Below are 14520 nucleotides of genomic sequence, written 5' to 3'. Positions count from 1 at the left end.
AATTATAATTATTATATATATACATATAATGCGTAATATAAGATGTATATATATACATTAAGATGACAACTTTGTGATGCAAAAACGGCGTAATATATATTTTAAATAGGCAAACGAAGTGGTATAATATATATATAATATAACATATTCATATGATGAACTGCTGTGTAGATCTACAAAACAATTATTTCGGTTTTGAATTCTCTAAGATTGCAACGCCAATTATGGAGATCGTTCACCGTTAGTCACGCAATGTTACGCTTTTATGGGCATGACAAAAATGGTGATAAAATTCTTAGTCTATCCGTAATGCGTAGATGTCTGAGCACTAATAACTTCTGCACTTACAAGAACACTGCATTTTGATGATTCAAGGGAAGAGCAGCTACGAATCGCTTGATCACCCGCGCCAATTTGTGTTTGTGTACATTATTTGCGGGCATGCGTCCATCCGCTGTGAACAGACGGAGCGGTTCATTCCAAATTTCAACGGTGTTCGAGTAGTGGGATCTGTTTGAACGATTTGCTGAAAAAAGCGCCCGGTGACCGTCCATGTTGCAGATACTATTGTGAAACAGTGTTCGGGACGCTGTATGTTATTACGTGCAGTGCCTGGGCAAAGCAAGGGTGGCAACATGTATAGAGGTACGTCATGTTTTAGGAGTGTCTACTGAATATCGGACGCTCCTAGGTAAAAAGAGATTAGAAGAAAAAACCGGTATTTTTGCTCTATTTGTCAACGCATAATCGTTGAAACAATTGAACCACGTAACACTGTTTCCTTCACGTTTAAGAAGGTGCGAGCAAAGTTACCAGCAGGTAGTGGATAGGCGGGAATTTTGCGGCAGACGTTATTTTGTTTGAATTATGTTGTGTAATTGTTGTGTAATCTGGAGGGATAACTGTTAGCGGCTAAATCGGGATTCAGATTTGTCGCAGCATTAAGAAAGCTCTGTAACAAGGAGCGTTGCAGAAATTTGCAGTTTAAAACGCTACTAATGGAACATGCGTACGTATGATTTAGAAGAATTTATCGGGACAATCGACAACGAGAACATGTTTCTTCGAAGCTCTGACCCTAAGTGTAGCTGCTGAGGCTGTTTGTTCGTTTCCTCGGAGTGCCTAAGCTTCCCTAAACCTAAGAACTGAAACAAGTTGATTTTTTTAGGTCTCATTTACTTTCTATTCGTCTTCAACAAGATGAATTGCTTATTATCGCTGAGCAACTAGCACGCCACTTAAACTTTGGAAAGGAGCCTGTCATTTGTTTTCAGTAAGGGCGAAATAACGAGACTATCGAATATAATTATCATCAGACCTAACCATAATAAAGTTACATATACAATGTACATTAATTTTAACGAGTAAAATCTACTGATAAGATATTGCTTGAACCAGTGTGATTAATATCAGAAAACAGTGAATAATGATGTTCGAGCGTTTTCAGTAAACACGGAATTCTTCGATGTGTGCATCGCTGTATACATCGTGAGTCCGTTGTGGCATCTTTAAAGTATCATCCGCTTATTCGTTAATAAACATTTAACTATCGAGCTTGCTTACGTATGCTCATCGTAGAACGCGTTGCATGTTTTTTAGTCTACAAATAACAAACGCGGTTATATCTTGAGATATCTGTGTAACGTTTTTCGTGTTATATTTTTTGTTTGTTCTGTGTTTTGGACGTCGTGCCTTTTTTTTTTAGGGCATTTGCTGTCTTACATGCTCCTTCTTCTGGCAGTCACCATTTTACTGGATCAAAGTGACGCCCAGAAATCTGTACCAGTGACTGAGTTGACATCAAAGGGTGGAACGAACTACAGCGGATCGGGTGAAGGAAAGCTCGAAATTTTTTGCTATCGAGCACGGCCTTACTCGTAAGAATCCTGCACGATAGATATTCCGATATCATCAGTCATATGAGATGACTATGCTTACATTTACAGTGATGTCTCTGTTAATCTTGGTTCACAATATGCACTGCTCTTGTTAGAATGAGATGAGATAGACGCCGCGACATGAAACTGGTTAATGTAAAGTTGCGAAAAGGACAGCCCAACAGCCATTCTTGTGCATAAAGACTGCTTGTCATTTGAATTTCATCGATATTTTACGATACGACTTTCATCACAAATCGACAAAAAGCAGCAGATTTTAGCAGATACAATTTGCACTACGTGTAATAATGGTGGGCCATAATATTTCTCTGCATATATAACCCGAATAGCTAAATTAATTATGATAATGAACCAATAAATTATTTGTTTTTAGCCCGTTTGGAGTGTTTTCGTCATCCCGTTTGGAATACCGCATCCTGCCACCATCTTATGCCCTGTATGAGGGTGAAAGCGAACAAGAAGTCCATTACCTTCACGGTAATGCCTCCCAATCCTGGCTTCCCGTACTTTTCCAGCGAAAGCACGTATCGTTCCCGCCGTTCACCAACAAATGCATCGGCATCGTCAGTAGCTACGCGTACAGCTTTGTCTTTCGGGAATACAACATCGACTATTTTCGCCTGCTACAATGCGTTGCGTCGTTGGCTCTATTCTTCTACGCACGAAACCTTGTTCATAGTCCGGCTATCTTTTATTCCGGCGGAGCCCTGCTAGGCGTCCTAGCTTCGATTCTTCTTTTGATCTTCTTACTCAAACGGTTATTTCCCGGAGGCCGAATGACGGTCGCGGCAATGTTTGTCACCGGATGGTCGTTCTGGATCTATTTGCTACTTCAGCTGTGGAACAGTAAATTTGAGGTATAGATCGCTGTTGCACTAAGCCTCTTTCACGCTGCTATTTCGCATTTTAACAAAAATTGAATTTAGGCTGTTGTAAAAGCTCGTCGAAAAAACACTGCTGCGTGGTTGTGGCTTTTCATCGTAAAGTACAATAAGCATAATTTCCTGATAGGTAAGCCAATCAGCAAGCTACCCGACAACTCTCCATTCTATGGTCTGATTGGTGACCGAAATGAGTTGAAGTAGAAAAGCATACTTTCCTCCGAAAGTACTGATCGCATTTTTAATAGCGCAAACTTTATTTTTTTTTTGTTTTTTGTCGATCACAGATATTCTGTCATTATAAGCATTACTTCCTTGCCTACATCGGGCTGTCCGCCGGTATTGCATTCCTTATCTGCTACCGAATTGGCCCACCCAAGGATGAACGCACAATCGACACGATGCAGATCCTCATGCAAGTTAGTAAAATGGCTCAATTCAATACTGTATCAAAAGCAGACAGCGAAATAAGAAAACGTAGAAATAGCCGGTTAGAGTGGACTATCCAAAGTAGAAATAGCACAGCCGAAAAGCTACTTTTATTTTTTGCAATTAATATGGTAATTTTAGGAAAGAGTGAAACACAAGAACAACGAAATAGGTACCTAGCTTATCAAAACAGCTGTATAATTATAAATCTAAAGAAGAGATATGCTTAATGTCAAAGCTCTAATATACTGCGGTAGGTATGTATTTAGGGTACATGATGTCTTCTACCTAATGTTCGAGCCGTACTCCTCTTAAAAATGCCCCTACTTTCTCGAATTAGCAGGTATGTTGAGAAATATAAATAGAAAAAAGATTTGTCTTATAGCCGCTCTAATCAACCCTATTTGCTTACATAAAGGCAAAGATTATTAATGAACTTTTCTGTATCTGTTTTTCCGTCTGCCTAATTATCAGTTTGTAGCATTAAATGGAGTATACTTCAGCTCGGATGCACCAGAAGTGACCCTCGCATTCTGTATAATCGCTCTACTTGCCTACAATTTTCCAGCCAGGATGAAAGCTCGCTTCACAACATGGTTGCAACGAAGGTAAAATTGAATTAAGTCAAAATAAATTGTTACTTTTTGCGTTACCTTCGATATGATCTTTAATTAAAAAAAATATATACGTTTTTCTTTGGCATGATCTTTTTTGCCTCAACGGATGTTGAGAAGCGTTATTTGCTGGGTACAAGCAGTCAAATTACTCAATTCTAAACTAAAAGGAGGCTATGTATTAGCAGCAATTCTGGTTCAGATGAAGAACAGTTACGCCGTCGAAAGCCATTAACCAATGAACAACGCAACGGTCGCTCTCAAATTACGCCAAGGCGATCACAGCCATACTCCGCAACTCCTCGAAAGGGTGATCTTAAACGGTGAAAGCAGTTTCGGGAACATCTTTTGCGTGGATTATTACTGCCACTATTGTCAGATGTTGCTGCTTAGGTTTTTTGATTTCCAAATAATGGCATGAACTCATACGCAAAAACTTGCTTTTTTTTGTATCTGTATATATGTGTTTTAATCAAATAGGATAGCACTAGACAAGCTTGTACTTCACGTGCTCCCATCAACGTCATTAGACTCTTCTTTCATCATTCCGACGTCACATTGTCTGTAACGAAGCAGACTCATGTTCTATGTGAATATATATATATATATATATGCATATATATATATATACGACGAGATAGGGTCGTCGATTAGTGAAATAAATATAAGCAGTAATTACTTTCTAATTGTTTGGTCATTCTTTTATAAGCTCATTGATTAATTAAGCAGAAAACTGTTTAACAAAAGTTACTTTACTCATTGAAGTGAAGTTTTCACTGAGTAAAGAGTTCTAAATAGTGTTGTACTAATTTACACAACTGTTAGATATCAAAGGCGGGCCATGCAAACCTATTTGTTGAAGTTCTTGGATGATACTGTATCACACAAAACGTATGAAAATAAATGTACTGATGTTCATGTCTTTACACTTCGGATACTTAAAAAAAGACCTCCGTCATACCACAAACATTTGCCTGACCAGAGATCAAGCAATAATCCTATTGACAAAAGTTATAAGAATCTGCATAGATTATTTCGATTATATGGACTCTTTGGATTATTTCGATGTTGGCTCGTAGCCTGAAAAAATCTACATGTTCACCATTTATTGTAAGCAGCTATACACATGTGCAAAATAAGCCAGGAATCGCTTTCCATGAGACGATAACAGAGCTTTTGTTCTGTAGTCGTTCATTATCTTAATAACATTTAGAAATCGAATGCATCAAACAGTGGAAAGTCAATATACTGGAGGTTAATTCTTAAGACTACAGGAAACTTAATTTCGCCAATTATCCGGTACAGATTGCAAATATTGTCGAGTAATCTGACGAGGGGTTTGCGGTAATTTTTGGCGTGTTACACTATATAATTATTTGAATAAATTACAATATCCGATTAAATTTCGGCCTGATAGATCAAACCACGGTTTCGCTAAAGCTAAATATCAATAGTGACATGTTCAAAAACCCTAGTATAATGCTGTATTAATTAATGAATTGTGTGTTGATTTTTGTTTAATTGCTTAGGTTTTTTAAGCCGACTATTAGAATGTTGACAGAAGAGGAGTACATTCGGCAGGGCGACGAAACCACAGCAAGAGAGCTAGAAAGACTCCGAGATTTTGCTCGATCTCCAGACTGCGACGCCTGGAAGGTCATGTCACGACTAAGAAATCCATCAAGGTAAGGATGATAATCGTCAGATCGATTAAGTCAGAAACCGCGTTGATTCCAAAGGATTGTAATTTCTAAGTTGTGTTAATAGATCTATATAGTCCACATCATTTCGTTATTTTGCTCCATTTACCTTCCATTTCGTGTATTATTTATGGTTATTAAAGAATGTATCAGTTTTTGAAGAGCATATGGTTATATTTTGTTATGGTAGAACTTTTAAGACCCTGGCCTTTTATAGACGGGTTATATGAGGAATCAAAACGTTTTAGTTTACAGCTAATAGCAGTGACTGTCCGTACAAATCAACGTTGAAAACAATACAGTATTTTTTTAAATATTTTTTGTCGTATATATGTTTAGAAATTACAAGGATTTTGTATGATCGTCTTTTTTTTTATGTATGCCGATAAAACATCGGAGGGTTTGCGGAAAATATAAGAAGCACTAATTGTACAAGTAAAGTGCCACGTCAAATAAAACCCAATTTTGATTTGTCGATTGAGATTTAGTGACAGGCAAAACCTAAATTGTCGGTGTGAAGGAGTATTATGTTAACAATAGTGATGCAAAGTACGTGTGTGTGTGATCACATTAAGAAGTTAGTGCAGTGGTTAAATGCTGTCAGGAGATGAGGGTATTGATTCATATCGTTTTCTGACTGAAAAAGAATCTTTAATTGACACTTGTTCCGCATTTTGTTCGTGAAGTCCACAGATGCTCCACTTGCCTATCCCTCGCACTCTTTACTGAATTATTACTGTGAGCAGAATCGTGAACAAGTTTGTATTGAAACAGAATACGTTTTGATTCTAAATTTCCCGCAAGGTTCTTGCGGTGACTCAATTCATATTAAATAACGCGTTTTCCCTGTGTCGTATTATATAAGTGACTTTTATTTCCCGTTCATTTGTCATTTTCCACCACAGATTCGGCAGCTTCGTGTTGGGCGAGAGCCACCTTCAAGATTCGGAAATTCTGGAGTACGAGACGACCGGAGCACATTTTGATGATGACTCAGCTCTCACTCACGACACAACTGATGATGATGATGGCGAACATGATGTTGACATTGCTTTACGACGAAATCTGTTGGCTGAAGGGGCGCGGAGTGCATCTCGGTATTTAACAAGCGCGTCGAGCGTATTAGCAAATGGTAACCATACCGGAAATCATTTGCGAAACACTATTCTTCACAGGACGTGAAATTAGCAAAAAGATGTCGAGGTTATGAGGCTTGGTTAATAAGTAAGTCTGTCAGGTATGCAGGTTTAATCCGGAGATACACATCAGCCTGAAGGGTGGGACAACGAGTGAGTTCACTTGTAAACCTTTAAGTAGCATAAGTCGGTTAATAACTGTTGCCTCAATTAGATTAGAAGAAGCAGCTGAATGCTTCGTTAACGAAGTGAGTGAGTGAGTGAGTATATTTGTAAAGAAATTAGCATATTATCCAGGCTAATAAAGTTGATTTTCGTTAGAATAGCTTTCTGTGTGAGTCTTAACGACGAGAAGAGACCACACGGTATTTTTTTCTTCTGAAGAGTTATAATATATCTGGATATGTCGGCTTAGCCCTTATCTGGCTACTGCCTTGGAAATTAACATTCAGCAATGTTTTAATCCGATGTACGCTATTTAATGCCTCATTGTCTTTCTTTGTGCATTGATTAAGAGGGGACCTTTTTTAGACCATGAATGAATGTGAGATAGATGCAGCGGACTAGGAATTGAGAAACTCCAGTGAGTATTTTTTTTTGCAAAAGAATATTAAGAGAATATCCTTGCTGCTGCACAGGCACGTTTTGAACAAGCCTGTACAACAAAAGAAAATCACAAAACTGAGTGTTATGTTGAAGATGTTTAAACAGGTTGTCAACTGTTTTACGGTTTTGGGGGGCTCCTGTAAAGAATTCATTTTAGTTTGAAAATGTGGCATTAGCTTGAATGAAAATTCGCTCATCAAAAGCGACATATCATTGATCTACAAGCAAGTGACCATGAAATCGTAAAACTTAATCGTTATGTAAATATGAATTTATATGGTTTAATACTGACAACAATCTAATGATTTTGGATGAAAAGAGCAAATTGTTCGTTAGGCCTACTCAGCGTATTCGAAGAATCTTTGACATTGATTCTAGCTACTTGCAAGTAATATCAGTCAGATTATGACCCTGTTGCCAGTTCGTGAAGCTCTAAGAAAATCGCACTGGAGAACATCGTTGTTGTTGACTATCTATAGATAAACTTTAGTCTGTCTAAACATAAAATTTAGTTTATATGAGTAGGGCAATGAAGTCACCTTGTGTATAGTACGACATAATATGAGGGACGAGATTACGACAACGAGACGAAATTAGGAATAACGTCGACAATATTATTCATTGTTAATAGCATATAGTGAGGACTGTATAGTTAGTGTTAGAAAAGACCAAAATGTAGATTATAGATAATAATAGTTATGATGATAATGACGCTAATGATTAGTGCGATACAACTGCAAGAAAGAATTATATGTGGAAAGGCATGTATTTATGATGAATGTTATAAGAAAATGTGTGAATGCCGTGTTTATAAAAGAAAATCTATGGGATTATCTGTCAACTTGCCGCTAGAGTCGATTCAGTGTGACATCGCTAATCAGATGTTTTAGATAAGTTTTTGTTCCTGATATTTCATTTGTTAATGATCAAATGTCATATCGCTCTTTCTTCGCTCACAAAGGTCCAGGGTCATCGTCTTGTTCAGATCATAATATTCTTTGTGGAATTTTGACCCCAGATACGAGCAGTTAAGGATAAAAAGACAGCGGTTATAACACTTTTTTTTTCGTCTTTAGCCGAGATCAATAAGCTGCCAGCAGCACGATGTTCATATAAAGCTGAGAGTGAGAACCTAAAGAGGACCGGTTTAAGTCACTTTTGAAAGAAATAACTGCTAGGTGAATCCACCCATTTTGGATTAAAATTCCGTGAACCGAGCAAAATGATGAGCTTTAAAGCGGTATGCAACACTTTACCATTAGTTAGAGGGAAACCAGATAAGAGATCCAATAAATAGAAACGGGGGTTACTTTTTTTGTTAACAGATTAATGCGTACAAATTGGAGCAGTTAGCGCGTGAAGGTAAATATTGTATATATTGTCTTTGATTACTAGTGATGCTTATCAGCCAGTATATTCACACATGGAATGGTCAAATAAAGAATGTATTTGTTATAGGGTTTTTACATATTTTCATTTTCAACATACGGGTGTATGACTGCTATATAACGCGGAAAGATTGTTCCGCGCGGAGTTTTCTGCAATGCAAGTGAAAACCGATTGCCAAATGACCTCGTACGGACTAATACGAAATTTTGAGTTCCACCATTGTGCGCATGCTGAACATGTCTCGGAGATAGAGCCTAATGCTTTCCTATTGTCTCGATAACTGTTCACTAATCATCTACTCTAATTTAATCTAATAATTTACCAATAGTTCATCGAATACTGAAGCCTCGGTTGCAAGGAAGATATGCAACCTCTAAAAGTACTAACTTACTTGCTCTAGACATTAAGATGACAAGACGTAAAGGCCGTACGAAATACATCATCTGTGAAACTTTTTAGCAGGTTACCAACTCAGGTTTCCCTATGGGTACGTGGAAATAAATATGGTATAATATATATTGATTAGCTACCTTAACAGTGACGGTTATAGGTTCTTACGTAAAACGCAGCCATATTTGTGTCACATGTTTCACTTAACAATGGAAGTAATTCAACTGAATATCTGATGAAGATTACAGCTGTTTTAGGTCTTAGTCACGGTTCTGTTTAGACACATACGCACAATCATTTGTCAGACACCTAAATTCAGTAAGCAGAATGTTTGGCAGATGGTTTAATATGTGATATTGCTACAGAGGTAAAATGGAGTCCAGAAAAAAACACTTCGCGCAAAGAAACGTACAATTTTCCAGAAACAAGGGTTTTTTTAACGTTTAGTTTTCTTACAATGAAATTAATACCAGGTTGAGATTAGACGAAACCGAAAAAAGACCAAACAATTTACTATTACTTAGTAAATGTTTCGGGTTTTTATGTCCGTACGGCCGTTAGGTGTTCCGTCAGACGGCTGGCTCTCGACATGAAACGTGTGTGTATATTTTGGGTCCATAATGTGCCTTTAAAATTAACAGGCAAATACGTGACCTATTAGGCTACCACGGGGATGCAATAAATTTATTGAAGTAAAGACACCTTTTCGTTTTTTCTATACAGTAGTTTTCTTTATTTGCTTCTATTGGACATACAATTTTCCCACTATCGGGAACCCGACACGCTGCTAGCCAGGCAAAATACAAAAAGAAGATTCCAGGCAACAGCCGGCAGGCTCTGCAGTAGCCCTTGCTGCTATTATTATTATTATTATTTTTATTAGGAGACCGTTGCATCTGATGCAACCACCAGGCCAACTTTCACTACTCGTCGGCTTTGCATTCACTTACCACATCCGTACTCTTTTGACAATTTTTGTTTTTAGTATATATATATATATATATATATATATATATATATATATCTTTAGACTCGTTCATATTTCTCTGTGTTTACTTTAAGTATCTGTTTAACTCGTTTGTGCATGCTTTAAGTCTGTTATCAGCATGTGTATCTATGTGTGTGTGTGTATCTAATCGAAATCGAGTTCATTTTACAGGTTTACAGATCAGGCAGTTATATACTAATTTTTCGCAGCTAGCTGCTATATACTAGATAGCTTCTCATATCGCTTCACTGTTTACAGTAGAAAAATATACAACAAAGGTCTTCGGTTTCTCTCTCTCTCTCGTTCTCTGTCTCTCTCTCGCGCGCTCTCGCTGTTGCTTTTTCCCCGTTCATTGATGAGTTAGTCCTTCGTAGCGATCTGTCGCCAAAAATGTTCCGTACATCGACGAAGAATCACTTCGTCCAGGTTGCTGAGTGATCGCTCGGTGCGTTCTGTTCAGTCTCGATGTGTCGTTTCTGATTCTATTAACACTGCTGCGTCACCACTAATTCACTATCATATCATAAGTGCTTTTCTCCCTGACAGAACAGTTTTTTATGCTTTGTATCTCACAAACGTTGTTTCCCCTGTTCTGCTACTATTTTCATCTCAGATAAATGTGTTATAAATATGTGTACGGCTTACATATCGAAATTGTCGTCTCTGTCGTTCCTCCTTGGAACATTAATTAGTGGCTTAAGAAGACTACACGTCTTAACTCTCTCCACCGTATGTTGTCAACGATAGCCTAGAACTTTGCCTACTGGACACGTTACAATTCATTCAGTCGCTGCAATCGTTATTTTTTGTTTCACCTAGCGCAGATGAAGGTACGCCCCTTTTTGTTATTTCGGTCTTTAATCGAATTGTTTTTCCCTTATTTCTATATTATTTGCTAAAATTATCTAGGTATTTAGGTATGTACTTGTACACAAATCAATCTTCAAAGTGGATTTGCAGATCAATGCCTATAATTGTTATAATTTTCTAATTTCTGCATTGCTGAATGCTCCCGCTATTTTTCTCAGACGCTCTGCATTACGCCACACTAGCTAACCGCCAATAAGGAAATAGGTACAATATAACTGTTCAAACTAGATTTATCTAGAAAATGCATCGGTCACTCCTAGTTATCTTTGCCGGTTTCCATTACTCTGTCCCAACTGAACCAGCAGCGTCCGCCTGTTGCAAAAAATTTGGTCTCGAGTCTGCCATCTGACAGAGCTGTATCCGGTCGGCTCGACGGTGTCAGAGAAATTCGTCACTATATGAAGTCCTTGTTAAATAATAATAGTAATCATTAATTCAAAGTGGTAACCCATCATCATCGGGACAGGAGCGGATTTCATAACGTGAGTAATACTCTAGTAAACAAAATATGTGTCTATCATATACGTGTATGGGTGTAGGTGTCGTTATTAAATGAAGGTCGACAGTGATCAAATAGCCCAAGTTCACAAGACTGTAAACCACCATGGCTCCCTTTGTAGATTCGCACCTTTCCTAATGTAATCGTGATCACATATATTTGCCTTGCTGACTCTGTTTCACTGAACACCTTTCGAACTAACTACTCAACACTGACCACGCAAGAAAAGCGGATTATGAAACTATTACTATAAATCGAAAGGACCGGAATTGTTACCACGGACTTCATTCGAACGCCTTTTGTAGGGTATTGGATATGTATATCACTCATGTTCCGCACATTATCAACGCCTTCGTACGGTCAAGCTAGAAAATATGACTTCATCCACATTTAGCTCAGTTGAAATTAACACATACTCGCCGGAAAATAAGCAAGTGGCTTATGAGGTTCATGGATATCATCACTAGATTCGCGGTGGTTATTGTTACTCTAGTAGCGTAGTCATACTTACAGACGCCAACGAAGCCCGTGAACGGAACCAGGTAGATCGTTGTTCGCCCCTTGTTTTTTGTGTTTGAGGCTGGGACACAGTTGGTCCGGTTCAAACAGGCAAATAATGTATTGCTATTGTGAAGTATAATATTGTAGAAGATCATTAGGACCTCGATCTGTGACAGAGGTCCATCGTGTATCGTTCCGCCCAGAGAACGTGATAAGGACAAATAATCGCGCAGTTATTTGGATAACTGATAGTTGCTTTTAGCGGTTATGATTTGGCTTGCTCGAGATTACTTTTTGTTTCTGTTCAGATCACATGTCACACTTTGACAGCTTCAGGTATTTCTAGTATTTCGCGTTACTTGTTTCACGTGCTTTCAGTGGGCATCTTGTCCGTTAGATAATGTGTTCGTCATTCGTATATAATGTTGATAAGGTACGCGCAGTGTATCTCCAGCGTACCGTTCTCGCAAGCATAGTTCCTTGTGAAGCTTCCAAAAATCGCGGCATCATCGACCAGACCCTTACCTCGAACTATTCTCGTGGGTCACGATTAGTTGCGATACAAAGGAACCGTCGATGTAAAATTATTCCTTCCCATTGATGGAAATGCGTAAGAGAGTGTTTCGTGTCAGCTTCAAGATTACTGATACTATCTGATCATTATTCATATATATATATATATATGTCATGGATCTCATGCACACATGTGTCGGTGGGCTACTTTGTCGATGAGCGCCTATGTCTTGCTAGCCGAACTACATCGTATCATCTTTGTTGCATCACTATTTCAGTATCAGGAGTTGACTTCATGTTCTACTGATGATTCGCTTTATGAAGAGTGACAATGAAAGCGTAGATGAAGGATGCATTCACACACACATATTTGTTTAATAAAATGGAAACAGCTAAATGATGTATTGGCAAAGTAATAATGAAAAGTAGGATTATGTGTCGCTAAGTTCCACAGTGTGTCAAGCCGGTGTTTGCCGGTTATAGTTAGTTAGTTTGTTTAAGGGGACCACAGTGTAGTGGGATAAAACATAACTTAATATTGCAACGACGTATAATGAGGTCCCTTTACCACTGAACAAATCACAAACGGAACCGCTGGCAAAAAGGTACTCATCACTGGCAGGAAGCTTCAAAATCACGGATGCATCACGCTTATGCAGCATTGCGAAAACATTGTTGAATTCACTGAAAACTGAACAAGATGAAGAAATAATACATCTTGTGTATATATACGTTATATAATGACGCATCGCGCCAAATAGAGACACAAATCAGCAAGATAAATGACTGGAAAAAAAGTTAATGAAATTATCTAAAGAAGGCACTGTCCCGACGTTTATACCGCAAGCAGTCGTACAATGCCTGCCGATCACCATAGTGACAATGATAAAATTCAATTATTTATACATAAAACTCATATACTATTAACTCGTAATCATAATAACAAATAATCGAAATTACTGAAATTATCATAACATAACCCAACAATCACTCATTGCTACAGACCACATTTTGATGGACTCCGCATCGTAACTATGATGTACAAGGCGGCCTTTTTCCGACCTTATCAAAACGTATTTTATATGATGTTGTATCCAATCACGTTTTGTCTATGGGTATCTACAGCTGCGAACGTTAATGAGGACATCCGCTTCGATCAAACGTTCCCCCACGCATCTAATTTTGCCTATAGCTACACGAGCAGTGCCACTGGGTTCGTATTATTGATTCGTAACGAAATAAAAAAAGACATTTCAAAACCAAATAAACAAATTAATATATTCACGCTAACATGACGAACAGAAAAACTATTCTTATTCTTGTTTGGTCTTTTTTTTTTTTTTGATACAGGCATCTCTAAATATCCATTGATGGTATTATGACTGTTACTAGACTTCCATATAGATGTCAGGATTGGCGCAGCGTGAACATGTACAAATGTATACAAGATAATCATATATGTTCATTTATGATGACGAAATAGTGAATCCACCTTACACTTCTTGACGACCTCCAACAGTAATTACAGCTCCAACAGGTGAGCATCTACCACTACCATCAGCGTTCCTGAGATCAAAATCATCTATCGGCTGCTCTTGATCAATCACAACATTTACACGATCATCTATACACATCGTTCATTTATCCTCACTGCCACTCGAGGTGCCACTTACCCAAAAATGAACTAAACAATGAACTTTTAACAAAGAAATGTACCCTCAACCCTACTGTAGTTGTCGATCGGCATTTTCGTTTTAGTTATATATATATATATATATATATATATATATATATATATATCTTAGTAGATAGTCTACCTACGTATCTTCACCGTCGCAAACTCGATAGAACGGGTTCCGATCAATACGTTTAGTATATAAGATATCATTATTATGTCCATGTTATATATCTTAGATGCGCAAAATGCAACATCTCGCCGCTCGCTGTGAACCTCTCTATGAACCTTTTGCCTCTCCTTATCATTACAGTGCAAATTATCACCACAAGGTATATGTTCACATATTTTAGGTCAGTGGGCGTCCCTATCATCTTAATCGCTATCTCATGAACGCGTTCCCCATCGGAGTTCTCCCCATATCGTTTCCC

The 14520-nt window shown here is 38.0% G+C and overlaps 1 protein-coding gene across 5 annotated transcripts; it reads left to right on the top strand.

Annotated features, from left to right (window-relative positions):
• Positions 1-438: 438 nt before the first annotated feature.
• Positions 439-8726, top strand: Nemp (Nuclear envelope integral membrane protein). Of its 5 annotated transcripts, none has more exons than XM_022854794.2 (7): positions 439-645; positions 1706-1877; positions 2272-2755; positions 3067-3198; positions 3683-3816; positions 5352-5507; positions 6428-8726. In XM_022854794.2, exons 1-7 carry the CDS (start codon positions 594-596, stop codon positions 6702-6704), a joined length of 1407 nt encoding a protein of 468 aa, XP_022710529.1. In that variant the 5' UTR covers positions 439-593; the 3' UTR covers positions 6705-8726. The 5 variants fall into 5 exon arrangements, with proteins under 5 accessions (XP_022710529.1, XP_022710533.1, XP_022710534.1 ...); XM_022854796.2 differs by lacking the exon at positions 439-645 and adding an exon at positions 704-797; XM_022854795.2 differs by lacking the exon at positions 439-645 and adding an exon at positions 863-1009.
• The last annotated feature ends 5794 nt before the right edge of the window (positions 8727-14520 follow it).

Source organism: Varroa jacobsoni, unplaced genomic scaffold, assembly GCF_002532875.2.
Source record: "Varroa jacobsoni isolate VJ856 unplaced genomic scaffold, vjacob_1.0 contig04832, whole genome shotgun sequence".
In the NCBI taxonomy this organism is placed as follows: domain Eukaryota; kingdom Metazoa; phylum Arthropoda; class Arachnida; order Mesostigmata; family Varroidae; genus Varroa; species Varroa jacobsoni.
Note: the sequence above shows the minus strand (reverse complement) of the source record. Positions and strands in the feature narration are given on the sequence as shown.

Excerpts from the sequence above, each read along its gene's own strand:
- Nemp (XM_022854794.2), top strand. The coding sequence starts at position 594 with ATGTTATTACGTGCAGTGCCTGGGCAAAGCAAGGGTGGCAACATGTAT. Across the intron at positions 646-1,705 it reads GGGTGGCAACATGTATAGAG|GGCATTTGCTGTCTTACATG; the intron begins GTACGTCATGTT and ends TTTTTTTTTTAG. Across the intron at positions 3,817-5,351 it reads ACAACATGGTTGCAACGAAG|GTTTTTTAAGCCGACTATTA; the intron begins GTAAAATTGAAT and ends TTAATTGCTTAG.